This window comes from Arachis stenosperma, chromosome 6 (assembly GCF_014773155.1).
Source record: "Arachis stenosperma cultivar V10309 chromosome 6, arast.V10309.gnm1.PFL2, whole genome shotgun sequence".
Lineage (NCBI taxonomy): Eukaryota > Viridiplantae > Streptophyta > Magnoliopsida > Fabales > Fabaceae > Arachis > Arachis stenosperma.
This window is the reverse complement of record NC_080382.1, coordinates 13,452,774-13,470,473: the sequence shown is the minus strand read 5'-3', so window position 1 is coordinate 13,470,473 and position 17,700 is coordinate 13,452,774. Positions and strand designations below refer to the sequence as shown.

Here is a 17,700-nt window from a genome sequence, read left to right as displayed (position 1 = left end):
TATTAATATAATATTAATTTATTATTTTTATAATAATATAATAATATTAATAAATACTGATAATAATATTTTTTTATTTATATTTTATTTTATTACCTCTCTTTTATTTATTTTTACAACAGATAGTTAAATTTTCACTATATTTGAAGGAACAGGTGGTTAAGGAGTCTTCAAAATCATCGAACGGAAAGCAAGTGGGGTCCCTAATAAGAAGAATACATGAAATGGCATCTGATTCATTTGTTCGGTTGTTCCTCAAAGACACGTTAAGGCCACCAACGTCTTTTTCTTGGACACGTGTTGTTAATTTTGTTTTTCTTAAGGAATATATTATATTCTCTATCACATAAATTTGTGTGTCAGCAACTTGGTGTTTTTTCTTCATGAATTGAAAAGAAAGCAATGATTGTTTATGGGGTGAGAGTAACGCTTCAAACATGTAAGGCAATTTATGAGACTATGGCATGAATGTATGAGGATTGGAATGTTTTATTGTGCATCAGATAGAGCCTTAACTTTTACAATAATTATTTTATCCAGTTTTCTTGATATGTACAATGGATATAATATAAATTTCTTTCTTTCTATATGCTTTTATCAATTTTTAAAAACACTATATAAAGTTTTATTGATATGTTGTGATATAAATAATAGAGATTCTTCATGCAATACTCAATTCAAAAGCTAGCTTCAATTGGTAGAAGTGTTGTGGAAGTTTGATTACACTAGCTTGGTAGTGGCACTGTCGCACTGAATTGAAAAGAGAAAAAAGAAGCAATAACCATATTTTTTCATATAATGGACCACAAAAAGAAAGAAAGCACTGTGCAATGTGTATAGAGAGCTGGGGCGTGGGATATGAAAATATTTTGTGGTTATTCCGTTTTCGTCCATAAAAACTTGAATGGTGGGCCCTTTGAACACAAACCCGGGAGGGCCCAACAAATCTGAATCACAATTATTTTGGCTACGATAATTTTTATCGATTTTGCATATCATTTTTTTGAAGACAAATAAGTGGGACTACTTTTGCCGCGTTATTATGTGTATAATTACACCCACACCCCTAAAAAAAAAAGATAAAAAAAAAATCATCCATGGTTAAAATTGTCAAAATGAGCTACGAACTCATGAGTTAATTCACTGGTAAAAAGAGACGAGTCCAGCCAGTAAAAAGACGACTCATCTAAAAATAGACTATTCTGATTTTATTCGAATAATTTACTAATTAAGTGAATTCGAATAAAACGAATAGATACTGATCCATTTGATTTTTTTTTTCTTAATATATTAACCCTAAAATCAATTCAGACACATTACGTTCCCAAGTTTAGTCCCAACTCTTCCCTTTTGGACAAGACTTGTAATTGTAATACCAATTTGTTAAACCCTGTTAATTTAGTTTAAATATATAAACCTATGATAAAATTTGTTAACTTATTTGGATATCAAATAAAAACTACTTTAGTACTTAGTATATCACGTTATTACCATTATGGAATATGGATCATATATATTTATTTGTCAACACCATAAAAGAACACACATTAATTAAATGATCATTTATTAATTCATCTACTTCTTTTATTATTTAGATTATTGTGCCTTGGTATGTCTTTATTTGTTCGATTTCAAATAACGACATCTTTTGGTTTCAAATGTGCCTTGAAAATACAGGAACTTCTGTGGCTTAAATAGGCCATTGACTATAACACCAAAAATATATGTGGTGGTGGAAGGTCTACCTCTTGGCGCACCAACAGAAACGGTGGCGCTAAAAATCAAACTTAATTGAGATAATGATAGTGATTTGGATTAAGCTCATGACTACTACATTTTGCTTAGCCTTTCAACGAGTAGAGAGTTCACCATGATTGATGTAGGAACACGAAGCTTGTAGGATTTACTTATGTTATATCTCATCATTTTTACATTCTTTTGGCATTCAATGATTTAACTTTGGTATTTAAAAATTACCAAGATACTTAAGGGAATGAGTTAGAAATTTATATATATGGTGACATTTTTTTTTTACTTTTGGTCAATTTAGACTGGTGAGGATCATTTTTGTTTATAAATGGGGAAAAGCCCAAAAGACTGTTGAGCAATTTTTTGTTTACAAAAAGAAGAAAAGCCCAAAATATTGGAGAGAATTAATTAGTATTTTATTTTTTGACATTGAGTGAGTTAACTGATTGATTCTTTTTATAGTACCAAACCCTATTTTGTCCATCCAATGTTGGCGTGAGAGTTTTCCTATGTAGTTGGGCCTTGGATTCTTATTCATTAATAATCCATCACAATTCAGCCCAAGATAAGGTAAAATCTGTTCTAACTCTTAAATAAAGTGATTAATTGAACTAATTGGGTTCGTGTAGCAGTGAGCTCATTTATTTACTTTTTAAGTTTTGAATGTTTAAATTTTATTTTAGCAATTTATTAGTTAATAATAAGTCTATAAATAAACATTAAATTTATAATAGATTAATTTTTAATATGTCAAATAAAAAAATATCGTAAAAAGAAAAAAAAGTGATTAATTATCTTAAAAAGATATTTAATTCTTTCTGTGTACAAGAAATAAGTATTTACTAATGGATGTTGCCGTCATGTTTACGCTTTTAACAATTTATTTGACATCAGATAACTTGTAAATATTAATGTCATACCCAATGACGGACCTTGAACAAAATTATTGCGGAAGCAAAAATTTTAACATAAAATTATGTAATATTATTTATATTAATTATTTTTAAGTTTGTTATGACATAAAATAGGTAAAAAAGTTATAATTGTAAAAAAAAAATTAGAATATTATAAACAGTAAAGTATGTAAAAAGAATTATAGTTAGACCATAAATATTACAAATTACAACATTTATTGAATATTTGAATTTTTTTAAGAAAAAATTTAATTAAAAAATTAATAAAATATAAAATAATACTAAATTCAATAGATGAAAGGTTATCCAATTTATTAATGATTTATAAATTTTCTATTAATTTATACGAATACAATTAAACTAATATTTATTCATTTATGTTTATATTTTGTCTAATGTAAAAAAATAAATTTAAAAAATCAATAAAGTCTAAAATAACACAAATTTATAAATAAATAAATAAATAAATAAGCTTGTTGATACGTGGTCAGGAGGACATTTTCGTTATTTTAGAGCTAAGAGACGGAATGATAATTTTATCATATTCAACGATCTGACTTCTAGAAGAATTGTGCTATGCCACTCTTAGACATCAAGAAGACCAAGAGTCCGTCTTAAAAATAGTGGTGCTAAAAGGGCAACAATTCATATGGCCCATTGGACTAAGGCAGGACAACAAGAAGCCCAATAAAGCTTTTCAAATTCAATGGAAGGCATAATTTTTATTAATTTTCAAATTTTTAGTAATTTATTTTTAATTTATTTTCCTATTAGAGTTTGTTGAAAGATTTGAATTACTTCTAATTTGCTTAGTAGTATTTTTAGGGATTTTAAATTTAAATCAAATCTGATATAATCTAATAAGATCAAATCTGATTTAAATTAGTTATCATATCTTTAGGATTTTAAAATTTAAATCAAATCTGATCTAATCCAATAAGATTAAATCTCATTTAAATTAGTTATCCTATATTATCTTTTAGCTAGTTTGTTTGGGGTCTATTTAAACACCTTTGGTGAGACAATTTACATAACTTTAATGAATAAAATTTCCTTAGTGTTTTAAGCACTTTTTTTAGTGTGATTAAGTGAGGTGAGTGATTTGTTTCGCTTGTTACATGGAGTGATGGTTTATCAGTGGCTAAGAGAAGTGGGGGTTGAATCTTAATCCCTTTTTGCTTAATAACACTTGCTGTTCTTTTAAAAAACTTAAGGAGATATTTCTTGTTTTTGTCTCGTGCCTAATCAAGAGACTTTTTTTTTGTCTCGTAATCAACCAAGAGATATTTTTCAAATTTGTCTCCTGTGCAGCAGAAACAGAAATAGAGTAGAAGAGAGAGAAAATCATACCAAGATGTATCCTAGTTCAGCTGCTAAGTGCAATGTAACCTACATCCAGTCTCCATCACAATAATGATGGAATTTCACTATAATCATAATTACATATACAAATTCTCCCTAAGAATTACCCTTCCTATCCGAGACAAGTCCAGAATCTAGCCCCAATCCTGAACTTGACTTGGTAACCCACCAAGCTTTCAACTGCAAAGTGCTAATACAACTTGCAAGGGAATTTTCACAGAATCATGAAACACAACACAGATGTACAAATGACCTCTAAGGACATCTATGATTTTTTCTTTTAATTTTGTATACTCTGCCTTTTTTCGCTCTATGGCTTTTTCTTACAAACCTCACTATTTGTCTTTTTCCATGAGACTCAAGACAGACAAAATTAAACAGAAAATACAAAATGAAAAACATTGAAGGAGAAGAACTTCTGTTAGTTGTGGTAGCTATAGGAACACTGTGTTTTTACTCTTTTCCTTATTTCAAGCCCTGGCTTTTCTCCCTTATTTATAGAAGGGGAAGCCTCCAAGGTTGAAATTCTTGAACTGAGTTAAACTTCTTCTTCTTCATGTAAAAACGGGTTCGGCCAGAGAGAGAGAGAAGAAGAAACCGAATGTAAAACCCAACATATAATTATCTCTGTGTTTTTTCTTGTCACCAATCTTCATTAATCCGGGCCTTCCATCTTGACTTGCACTCCAAGAAGGATTACGGGCCCTTGATGAGTTCTTGATGATGACAGCTCTATCTGCTCTAACTTCTGCCTCTTTCTCCATGTAGCTACAGTAACTACCTCCTGTGGTGGTTAATCAAAAGTTGAGACGAGCCATCCCTTCAAAGATCTTCTTCCTCTGACCGAATGGATCTCTTCCATTTTTTGTTATGGAGAGCTTAAACTTACTTCACCACATCTTATATTTTGTGGTAAAGATCTCAACCACTCCATACCTCAGATTTTCTTTCTCTTGATGCCATCAGCATAATGGTCTTGCTACTAGCTTCTTCTTCTTTCTAATGGTAGCTTGCATTAACTTCCATATTTTCTGTGAAGTGACCGAAAGAAAAGAGAGAGTAGAGAGAGAAGAGATAGAAATTTGAACAATAATCAATAGAACTGAGAAAGAGAATTAGAATGAATTAAGTTTTCCACTTTCCTTCACTTACCAGCGTGTGATAGCTTTGATAGCAATCAAATCAATTGCTATTTCTCTCTCATGTTTCCAATACAATTAATGATAGTTGAATAAGTTTGAAATCCACCACATGATGAAAATGAGATCCGTTAGAAGCATGCAGCAAAACATTTGAAGAAAAGGATTTCATCATGTTAAATGGGTAGAGAAAATATTATGCCCCAATTCCTTTCCTTTGATTTCGGACCAACCACCTTGTTGGGCTTTAAATTAGTTTTTGTGGCCCAACAAGCATAACAATTCAGTCACAATTCATATAACAATTTTGCACAAGGCTGAATGTATTTTTAGCACAATTGGACTTTAATTTGTTTTTATGCCCAATATACATAACCTTTGATTTCGAACCAACCACTTTGTTGGGCTTTAAATTGGTTTTCCTAGCCCAACAAGCATAACAATTCAGCCACAATTCATATAACAATTTTGCACAAAACTGAATGTATTTTTAGCATAATTGGGCTTTAATTTGTTTTTATGCCCAATATATATAACCTACAAAACAACAAAATTATTAATCAGCAAATATATTTTGAAGATTAAATTAATAATTTTGTAATTAATTATTTTAATAATGTTTGATCATCATCAAATTAATTTAGAGTTTTCTAAACTCATCATGGAGAAGATTGAGTGATTCAATTTTCATCCATCTGATCTAGGTTATCAAGGCCAAGTTTTTTGAAGGTCTAGTAGAAAATCCTTTCCGATGACTTAGGTTGCTAAGAACAGATTTTTTAGAAGTCTAGTAGAAAAAAACCTTATTTATCTATCCTTTTATTTTTTTTTCTTATCACTTGTATTTATACTTAATTAGTTTTTCTTTTCATTAAAGTGGTGGGTAATAATAAGATTATGTTAGTATTAAATATGAATTTATTAAGTTATTAAGTCCATTCCAGTATTTTTCTGGTAAAACATGAGAATTGAACACAAGTAATTGTTGCTGAAAGAACATAATACTAACTAATTAATTGAATTAATTTCACTTTTTGTCTATATATTACTCATGCTTTTATAAAATATTTGGGGGCCATGGCCCTCATTGTCCAAGAGAAACTCTGCCTCTGTCCATGCCATAATATAGCTTCTTTGTTTACAAAAGAAGATTCCAATGTCATAATAACTTGGGAATTTTTTGAGTCACTTTGAAATTCAGAGTTCCCTGCATATGACTTGTTCTCACTTTCACACCTAAGAATATTTTTCTTTTCCTATATAATAATACTTGTCAGCATGATTCAATGTAAAAGAACAAAATCTTATATCCCTTTTCACTTTACTATCCTTTTGTACTTTCCAGCAAAGGGTGTATCTATGGAACCCACCCATAAGACCCCATCTTTTTCCTCCACCTCACTAATAGAATTCCCAACCAAACCTTCAACAACTTCCAACACATCACCCTCCTCACTTAGCCTAATTACAATTCCACTACTCCCTTTCAACTTAGCCAAATATGAATATATCCTTGTAATGTCCAAAGGAACTTTAACTAGTACTTTTCCAATCCAATCATATGACAGAATCCATTGTATAAGTCTCTGTCTTCTTGAGTGAATTCCAACCCAGAATCCCCCTCTTGGACTACGTTTGATGTTGTCAGGGAAACCTGGAAGATCTGCAAAGTGTTCCAATGTTCCAGCCTTTGGTGTGCTTAGCCAATACTTGAGTACTCTGCAGTTTGTAGTCTCTACTATTAAGATATAGTCACCATCTTTGCTTAATGCTACACCATTTGCAAATGCCAGATTGTTTAGGACAAGTGTTAATTCTTTGCTTTGTGGGTCATATTTCATTAGCCTACCTGTTCTGTCCTTGCTTAGTATCAAAGATATATAATTCCTGCAATTTTGTTAGCATGTCACAAACATTGATAAACTTTTGAATACTAGTAAATGTGGTATGTTAGTGTTACCTTCTTTGGTATATTGAACTGCTGGTAGTGAAGTAGACTAGCCCAGTTGTTTGATCAATATCCAAACTGTTGGTGAAGGTGGAAGGGATGAGTGAAGAGGCAGTGCCACCATGAGGCCCAACAACAAGTAGGCCCTTGTATGCATCAGCAACATAAAGCTCACCGGTGTGGTTGCTGAAGCATAAACCAAGTGGCCTCCCACAAATGTGTTCTTTCTTCTTCTGCTCCTCAATTGATCCTCCACACTCCTCAGATTCAGATTCTTCATCATCATCTTTGCCCCTTATAGTAAATATTTAAAATTTACTATAAAGAATAAGTTATATAAAAACCACATGTTGTTAATATCTCATAGCTGTTAAATAAAAATTTAGTCAAATCATCTAACGATTCTCAAGTATCAACTTCACATATGAAGTAGTTCACGTGTGGAGTAGACTACACCTGAATTTCCACCTAATTCTAAATGTTGTGAGGAGAATGAAGTGACTGATAACGTAATGGCCATGCATGTCCCAAGTTTAATAAGCAAAGAATAGGCAAGAAAGTGAAAGCTAACAAATCTAATAATTTAAGGAAAGAGAAAACACTCTCCATCCCTTTCCTCGTTTGCAACCAACAGAACATCTCAATTCTCAAGTCTCAACTGCATCACCAATACCTTAATTGCGTATCTTATCTATAACTTAATTGCGTCTTGGTATGCGCATCATACTTGGCTTCCTCACACCACACGTCAACTTAGCCTAAAGTTTTCGCTCAGGGGAAACCAGTGCGCCACGTATTCCCTTTACCATACATGATTAAGGCTAATTAACCATACTTTCATAAACAAAAATATTATTTATATACTAAAATTATTTACTAAAATTAATTATTAATATATTTATATATAAATATATATATATAATTTAATTTATTTCAACATATATTTATATTTCAGTATTTTATACTAATGAGTTAGAAATTATTACTACTTTAATTAATTTCTCACACCGTCAAACTGATCCTAACATATTTATTTGAGATTAATTATTATTAAGATGCAAACAAAAATAAAAAAATTCAATGATACACGAACTGGTGCCGTTAGAAAATCAAGTAAGAAAATAATCAACTAAAATTAATTAGTTAAAAAATAAATTTATTATAAAAAAATAATTTTTTATGATTCTAATTTTTTGAATTTCAAAACTAAATACAAAAAATTGACTTAAATTAGCTTATATTATAGTTGATTATTTAGACTTTTTCTATTCGAACACCAAGAATCTGTTTTGTCGTAATCAAAATAAAAATGATTTAGTTTCTATAGAGCATCAATATAAAAGATTAAAAAAACTCAAAAACTACCAGATTTATTATTTTAGAAATTATTTTTAATTATTAATTTTATTTTTTTAGTCTAATAATTTTATAACATATTTTTAGTCTATATTTTTAACCCCTCTAACATTCTTTTTTACTAAAGATAGGAGACTCAGCCCACAACTTCTTAATTGAATATGAAAAAACTATGTCATTTGAGCTATTACTCATTGGCTAACCTTTTAACATTTTTTGTAAAAAAATTCTTTTTTTTATATATTACAATATTACATTTGCATACTAATAAAAGTAATTACTTGTCATAAAGATTTTATACTGTGAGCGATTATTAAAATTAAACTAAAAAAATAAAATAAAAATTGTAGAGCATAAAGAATAGTTGTTATGTCGATGGCATTTGTACCTGGTGGGAGAAGAAGTGAGGGCAAAGTTGAGCCAGCGGTTAAGAGTAGGGTCCCATTTGATTATTCTACCGTCGGAGACGCCGGTGTAAGGGCCACCACCGCGAGGGTCGAAAGCAAAACTCTCCGGCCCCACTGCGTTTTCAATGGGAATGGCCTCGTACTCATCATCATCAACCCCGCCTTTCAAGCTCGAACCACACAAATAAGCTACCAGAACAACTGCCACCGTCATGGTCACTACCACCGCAGCCGTCATAACGTGCGGCTCTGCATGTGTCTTCATGATTGAAGAGAGAGAGAGAGAGAGAATGAGAGTTGATATTTGAGAAGAGTTTAGAGCTGCACTACCACTCTCTTGTTTTATAGCTTGTTGGAGGAAAATTAAAATAAAAAATTCATATATTTAATTTTAAAAATAGTTTAAATTAGTAATATATTAAAAATTGAGCAACGTTATAGATTCAGTCAACACAATTTATTATTTTTTGTCTGCGGTTAATTAATAATATTTAAAAATATTGACAAAAAATAATACTAAATTGCTAAATTAAAAATATTAAATTATTAATTGAAAATGTTAGTTAATATAAATTCAAACTATTGTACTTAAATTTTTCTCTTCTAAATTTCTCCTACATTTGTGCCAATCTTCTCACAAAATGCCTAAGGCATGACCCACAACTTGAGAAATACTAAGACCCAAAAAAAAATTAAAAGATACAAACATTTATAAAATATTTTCACTCTATAAATTTAAGAGAAAATGATAAATCGATTCCTGATTTATTGGTCTGTAGACATTTAAGTTCCTGCAAATTTAAAAATATATTTAAGTTCCTGACCTCTTAAAAATTTGGACATATCAATTTCTGAGTTTAATTTGTCTAATTTTAAAAATTCTCGCATATATGCATCTGTATCAACCAAATATTTTTATGTTGAGTCTGAGAAATTAAGTGAACATAAGGAATCGATAAGTCCAGATTTTAAAAAGGTCAAGTACTTAAATGAACATGAGAAATCAATAAGTCCAGATTTTTAAAATATCAATGACTTAAATGTATTTTCGAATTCTCGAGTACCTAAATATCTACGGATCAAAAGGTCAATGACATATTTGTCTTTTTTCCTAAATTTAAATAATATTTAAAAAAAAATTTTAATCGAACCATTTAATCCTTAATAAAATTTTAATTATTAAATTATTTTCTAACTTTTTATTTTATTAAACAAATTCATCTTCAATTTAATTTTTTTGATAAAAAATTAGATAAAGCTATTTTCATTGATGTTAATAGTCCTAACAAATTTTTATATTCTTAAATCAATTCCTCTATATAAATAAATAATATTATATAAAAAATAATTTGTCTAATGAAATTAAAAAAAATTGTTCATAAATTTGTTAAAGATTAAAAACTAGTTTAGGATATTACCCTTTTTCTCCTTGAAAATTCGATTCAATCTCAAAACAAAAGTCAGACCAGATATACTTTTTTTTTCCAATAAAATTAGGTATTCAAACGTTTTTTAAAACAAGTTTTCAACCAAGTTATCGCGTATTTTTTTAAACTGATTCCTCTCCTTATTTTTTATCTTCATCATCGTTCTGTCGTTATTGTTGTCACTGTTGATGTCATTATCATCTTGTTGTCTCATTATCTTTTTCTTCTTCTTCATCCTCGTTTATTATCATCATCATTGTTTTCGTCGTCTTTATCTTTTTCCTCTCCTATATATGTCCAGATAATTAGAGTACAGAAATTGATTCACAACACATAAATTTTGGTAGAGACATATAAATTTTAGTATATAACACAAAAATTAATTAAAGACCGTATATTCAAAACATTGACATTCAACTAACAAAATACGCACAATACAAAAATTTTAGTGTATAACACAAGTTTTGGTGCTCAGCACAAAAATTTTTGAAGGACTACATATTCAATATATTGATACCAACTAACAATACGCACAGTACAAAAATTTTTTAGCATATCATAGAAATTTTGGTGTGCAACATAGTAATTTTTGGAGGATCACATATTCAAAACATTGACTCACTCAATTAACATAATTTATTCATAGCAAAAATTTATGTGCTATGTATAAATATTTATGTGCTGAGTATGTAGTCCTCTAAAAATTTTTATACTATATTAATAAATTTGTATTATGTGCAAAAATATCTATAATATATTGAGAAGTTTGTGTTGTGAGCAAATTATAGTATGTACAAAAATTTGTGCCATATCAATAAATTTGTATGCTCTCCATAAAAAAATTAAAATTCTTGTACATGTAATATGTTTTTTGTCGAGGTACAAAATATACTTTACATTATCTATAAAAGTTGAAACAGATTGTAAACTTAGCCCGTTCCAATGACCCAACAATGTTTGGGGTCTCTCATGACCAAAAATTTATTCTCAGCCGAAGTAGTTCTGTATTAAATTGAAAATTTCTACTGACTGTGGTGTATGTATGAAAAAAGAAAAATGCTTTTGAGTTTTGACAATTATGGTGTGGCTACCCTTGAAAAGGAATGAACTGTTCTTATTTGATACAACACAGCTTAAATTTCAAGCCAACGCCTTTTCAGTTATCACTCAAAGTAATTTAATTCACAATGCGTATAATAAAACAACCACATTTTCATATTACTTTCTAAAGTAATTCAAATACCATCTTTACCTATGAATGATGGACTCATAAATCATATATGCCAATAAAAGGCATTAACACTGATGCAATCCATAGCTTCCCATCTTTCTCTTCCACTTCACTTATGAACTTTAACTTCTTCCCTTCACAATCTTCCAACACTTCTAATATCTCACCTTTCTCACTTAGCTTTACAGCAGTAGCATGAGGCTTCCACCCGGCAAACGACGAATGCAACTGCTTGAAGTTGAATCCAACCTTCAACAATGTCTGTCCAATCCATGCATTAGAAGTAACCCATCTTGAGAAAGGAGTTCCCTTTGCGTGCAAAGCCACCCAAAACTCGCCTTCCGAATTTCTCCTTATGTTGTCAGGGAATCCTGGAACCACTGCGAAAGTATTGACTTCACCGGCATTAGGTCCATGAAGCCAGAGTCTTAGGATCTTGCCAGTAGTGGTTTCTGCTATGAGCACGAACGAGCCGTCTTTGCTCAAAGCAACACCGTTTGGAAAAGCAAGGCCGCGTAATAAAACAGACACTTCTTTTGTTGATTTGTTATATTTCAAGAACCTGCCAGTCTTGTCTCCATGAAGGAGCACAAACATAAATTGCCTGCAAAATAAGGTGGTGAACATTTAGAGTAAAGTTCCTCTGCAATTAGAAATACTCGGTACTAACAAGATTTTAGGTTTCATAAGCAAATTCTTGGACTAATTCTAAAATGTTATGAGATTAAACAAGAAGATAATCATGGTGGAAACTAAAAGAGCTAACACTTTCTCCACAGATTTAAGAGAAACACATCGATTAGAGTTGGGGAATGCTTAGTTCAGTGAACTAATGTAGAGTCAATTTTTTAAATTTCATTTGTACACTGGAATGAGAGTTGTAGCATCATAAGGACTATTAATTAAGAAAATGCAGGTATCCCTGACAAAAAATAAATAAATAAATAAAGGCTGAAGTTACCTTCTGGGAAAGGCACTGCTAGAATCAGTGAAGTAGATTACGTCTTCATCTTCGCTGATATCCATGTCATTGGTGAAGTGAAACGGCTGACCTTCAGCTTCCGTTACGACTTGGGTGGCCAAACCCCCTTCAGGTCCTACTACTTTTAGGCCTAGGTAAGCATCAGCTATATACAGATCTCCACTTTTCTTGTCAAACTTTAGTCCTAATGGCCTCCCACAAATATGCTCCAACTCCGGTGCAAATGGGCGCACACACTCCGTCCTAGAAAATCATGCAAGTAAACTCATTGAATTCATAATAAACGTTAAGAATGTCCGGCTGGCTATAAGTATGTGTTAGTGTCATGTCTTATAAGCAAAGTTAATTTTTAAAGTTGTGTAGACTGTTTGGATAAGCTTATCAGAAAAATCAGAATACCAAATAATCAGATTTCTACTTTCAGAGACCCTTAAAGTTGTTAATACTTAATTATCATTTAATTAGAAAAATAACAAGCACAACCAGTTATGCACATGCCAGAGCATCTATGTATGGAAAGTGGCTATCATTCAAAACCGAATAATCGAGAATAAAGTACATCATGTGAACATTTTAGATTTATCCTCTGTACTGCAAGCTCTTACATTCAATGGTGAATAAACCACTTTTAATAGTTTTGCCAGATTGCAACTACTAAAGTTGAGAATGACAAGAAGAAAGCTTTATAAAGTAAAACTATGCTGCTTACAAAAGAAACCTATCCAAAATTCCTCTGTTGCTACATATTTGATAAATCTGCACATGCACCTAATGCTGCGAGTAAAATGACCTTCCTTGAAGGGAATCAGCTTAGAACTCTGGTCCTCACTCTGAATTAGCATGAAATAAATGTGGCAGCTACCCTACATCTCCATAACTCCAAAGTCCAAAGTCTCCCACAACATGCATAGGACATGTTAAACACAAAAGGGGCAAACACAATTCAATGAGAAAATGACTCATTTTAACCGTGCCCACACTTCAAAAGGGACTACTAGCACCTGAAAATCATTCAACTAAGTTTCCAAATCCTCATATCAAATCTTCTACCACTAGCATAATCAGAACACAAAAACACAAAAATCAAAACTTTTGATTCTAAAACTAATAAATCTCCAAAAAGCACTAGACCCATTTGAATACTCACTAATTTCTACAAAAACCAATGCATATCAACCCTCAAATTCATATAAAGTTCACAGTTTTAGAAACAAGTTCACATTTTGGTACCTATTGGAAGAGGTGACAGCAAAGTCAGTCCAACCAACTTCATCTCCTTCCCACTTTAGAATCCGACCATCGGCGACGCCGGTGTATGGCCCTCCACCGTGACGATCGAACACGAGACTCTCAGGACCAAGGGCTCCGGTGACGTGGAGGAGGCGCGCGGCGTGTAGGACATCCTTGGAAGCTTGAAGCTGCGGCGGCGCAAAGAGGGTCTGGTGGGGCTTGAAAATGGCGAAGGTGACGGCCACTAGTGCAAGTACCGTTGCCGTCACAACCACCACCGTCGACATGGTTAAAGCAAGTGATTGTTTATTCTTCCAAAAATATAAAAAACCGCACTGTTTCTGATTTCCTCTTCTTTGTTATTTTCGTTATTCTGGTTCTGATTTTTGTTATTATTAGTATGTATGAGCTTTTTTCTGCTTTGAAGAGTTTGTAGTTGACGATGGTGGGTAGTGTTGTTTTTGAGTTTCAACTTTCAAAGAGGATAGCGATCGCAACAAGCCTCCAATCACCATTCACACACGTTGCAATTTTTCTTATTCAACATGTCAACGTATAATTAATGTGAGGTCAAATTAAATTATCTACTCATTTTAAATTATTAATTTTATATGCTCATAATTATAGAATTTTTTATTTTAATAAATAAAACAAATATAATAATTACCGAAATTAATAATTTAAAAAATATTTACCGATTTAAATTTTTCAATCTGTATACGAAATAAGACATGTTTGCGCCTATAAGTAAAAGTCTTTTACGGCTTTATTCCAGCCCCCATTTCACTTTTTAAACCTCTTTCTCCCCTCTTTTGACCCTTTCTTACCCTATTTTAGACTAATACGGTAATGGTGCGTCAGACCGGAAACAACGAAGACATCAACAGACTGAACGAGACGTCACATTATGTCGGGGCAACTGACTTCGAAGTTAGTTTTGTTCTGTTTGTTTAATCTAAGTATGCGGTCATTGTTAGGGTAGTCCTAAAGAGGCATAACGTAGTTAAATGGTTTAGGAATAAGTCTTTAGGAGGAATTTAGAACTCTATTTGTTTGTGGAAGGTTGTTATGACATAATTATTAGTTTGGAACTCTGTTTAACTTGTGCTAGATTGTTAATATTTATAACGTTCAAGTTAGGGTTTGCTTACTATGGAATATGTAATTTAGAGACATGTGTAGGTTATAAACATCGAAGTATGTGTTTAAGTAGAAGTAGCTGTAAGTTAGAAAGAAACATTTGCGTAATCTCTAATGTGTTGTGTATCATGTTAAGCTGATTTAAATAATAAACCGAAAACACCAGTATGTGAATGAATTTTTTTTAAGCATGATATATTTTTTTTAATCTTCAGAGGCCTCGCCTTCTACTGTCTCGACGAGTGAGTTATACCCTTCCTCCACCCAACGCTATCGTGCTGTATCTGGTTGAGGTCGAATTCGGCGACACAGTGTCCCTCAGGGACTTCATTTTTGACAATTTTCTGATTTCAGCGTGTGTGGGACGATGGCATCCGGAGACGCACGTTTCATCTCCCGTGGAGTGAGGTCACTATCATCCTATAGGACGTAGCGTATCATCTAGGTCTACGCGTACACAGTGATCCCGTTGGGGGTGCCTCTGTAACTTCAGTAAGTGGTACTGAGACGTGGACGATGGTAGAGTAGCTGCTTACAGTATAAACGAGATACATAAAATGTCATCTCGTTTATAATGTAAACAAGATAAGACTGAAAAATTTAAATTCGTAAATATTTTTTAAATTATTTATTTTGATAATTATTATATTTATTTTATTTATTAAAATAAAAAATTCCATAATTATATGTGAATCTTTATTTTAATGTATTGTAAAAGTATATGTTAAAATATTTAATTGATATAGTTTTTAAGAAAAAATATTAATGTATTTTTATATTTATTAAAATAAAAAATTTAAAAATTGTATATTATATCTATATCAAAATTTTAGCTGTTAATTAAATATTGTATAGAAATATGTACTGATATTAGTAAAAAATATTAATTATTTGAATACGCTAAATTTAATTATAGCTAATTTGATAATAATTTTTTATATTCATGAAGTATTTTTAAGAATTTATAAAAGAAATATAAAATATAATAATTATATATGTTTGTTGTAACATCCTACCACACTAAACTTTACGTTTAAGTCGTAAAATAGAGGTGGTGTGGTATTACGACCTCTAAAATAAAATGAGTATATATAATAGTAGAGGAATTATAATATGCTAGGAGTCTTAAAGAATAGAAGAAATAAAAATTGCAAAATAAAAGCGCAACGCTCAAGAAGCGAGTTAACTTGCGTACTAGAAAAAAAAATAACTATTAAACATAAGATAACAGAAGTAGGAATAGAGTGCCAAAGATACAAAATAACAAGCTCTTAACTCAGCCTGCGAAGTCAAGACTGGCCGGAGAATATTTACATATATATACATACATATCCAAAACCCAAAAGTACATATACACAGTCCTGCCTCTCCATAAACCTTTAAGAGGATCAAAAAGAATAAGTTATGCACAGAGAAAACTAAGTACATATACATATACATCATAGTATAACAAAATAACCCAGTAACCACTCCGCTTCAAGAGTCCAGACGCTTAACGAGATGTCTCTCGACCTGCATTTGAAAAATAACAACATATTATGGAATGAGAATCGGATATTCTCAGTATAGTAAAATATCACACACATAATATATAAGGTCCTGGGAATGCCAGAGGCAATCCTAGAACGCCAATACTCAGATTATAAAGCTTAAAGTATTAAACAGAAGCCATAAAATGTGGTTTTCTAAAAATATTTAAACATAACTTAACTTAACCTTAAATCTAAGTCCCATACCGCCATTCCTCCATACCTCCAACTCCATCATGCATTTTCACAGACAAATAGACAGATAAAGGTAAGCACAAGAATATTACAAATACTGCAGGTAACAAATATACATTTACTATGGCAAGTACATATAGGCACACCCAATTAAAGCACAAGCAAGTAATTCAAGTAATATGCATATGATGCATGCCTGTCCTATAGCTGATGAGGCTCATCTGTCGGTTATCTAGCCAACCCGACAAGTCTGAATTGAACTTAGACTATCCCCCGACGAGCATCATCAAGAGTCTATGTATAGCTTTTTCTCAAATAATCAATATTGCTCAATGGGGGTAACATTCCCGAGAATTTATATAGTGCCCGGTCACACTTACGTCGTAGGGTCAACAGAGTATCGAGTTTTTAACCTGGTACATGTGGTGGCAAGCCACGACACTTAATCCAGAGAATCTCGTATCTCAGATCATTCAAATTCATAAGTCATATAAATAATTCAATTATAATTCATCAACATCCACATCATTCTCAATCATATCTCATTCATCATCATACATCAATCATATTCAATCCTTATCCTTCATTATCACCTCTCCCATTCCGTCTATCAATAGTTCCAATTCAAAACATAGTTCATTCTTTTCTAAATGAATCAAACTTAAAACATACTCATTTTCTTAATAACTCAAAGTCAAAACATATAACCTTTAAATCTAAATCTTTTTAAATAATTATATAAACAAAATCTCTAATTTTTTATAAAATTTAGGCAGCATCTCCTCTAAAATTCGGACTTTGCCACCCTTTTTCGGGTCCAAACTTGCATTCTTTTCAATTCAACATACCCTTCCTCATCATCATAACAATCACTACAATAAATCTACCTCAGATCAATAATTATACTCATACAATATTCAAATCCAACAACCAAAATTCAACTAAGAATCATACTTCACAAATCCTAGGCTTTTAACACAAAATACCTCATTATCACAATAACCTGCACAATCGTTATACCTCAAATCAATAATTCACCAAATCACCAGTTAATCAACAAGTACAAAACCAACCATGTTCATCAACAGAAT

General features: G+C 31.4%; 2 protein-coding genes across 2 annotated transcripts; both read right to left on the bottom strand.

Annotated features, from left to right (window-relative positions):
• Window positions 1–6,158: 6,158 nt before the first annotated feature.
• Window positions 6,159–9,171, bottom strand: LOC130936493 (protein STRICTOSIDINE SYNTHASE-LIKE 2-like). Its single transcript, XM_057866569.1, has 3 exons — window positions 8,857–9,171; window positions 7,125–7,406; window positions 6,159–7,051 (listed from the first exon to the last, which is right to left on the bottom strand). The coding sequence occupies exons 1-3, from the start codon at window positions 9,138–9,140 to the stop codon at window positions 6,481–6,483; spliced, it is 1,137 nt and encodes a 378-aa protein (XP_057722552.1). The 5' UTR covers window positions 9,141–9,171; the 3' UTR covers window positions 6,159–6,480.
• Window positions 9,172–11,186: 2,015 nt separating this feature from the next.
• Window positions 11,187–14,205, bottom strand: LOC130936743 (protein STRICTOSIDINE SYNTHASE-LIKE 10). Its single transcript, XM_057866887.1, has 3 exons — window positions 13,746–14,205; window positions 12,495–12,758; window positions 11,187–12,137 (listed from the first exon to the last, which is right to left on the bottom strand). The coding sequence occupies exons 1-3, from the start codon at window positions 14,030–14,032 to the stop codon at window positions 11,570–11,572; spliced, it is 1,119 nt and encodes a 372-aa protein (XP_057722870.1). The 5' UTR covers window positions 14,033–14,205; the 3' UTR covers window positions 11,187–11,569.
• Between the last annotated feature and the right edge of the window lie 3,495 nt (window positions 14,206–17,700).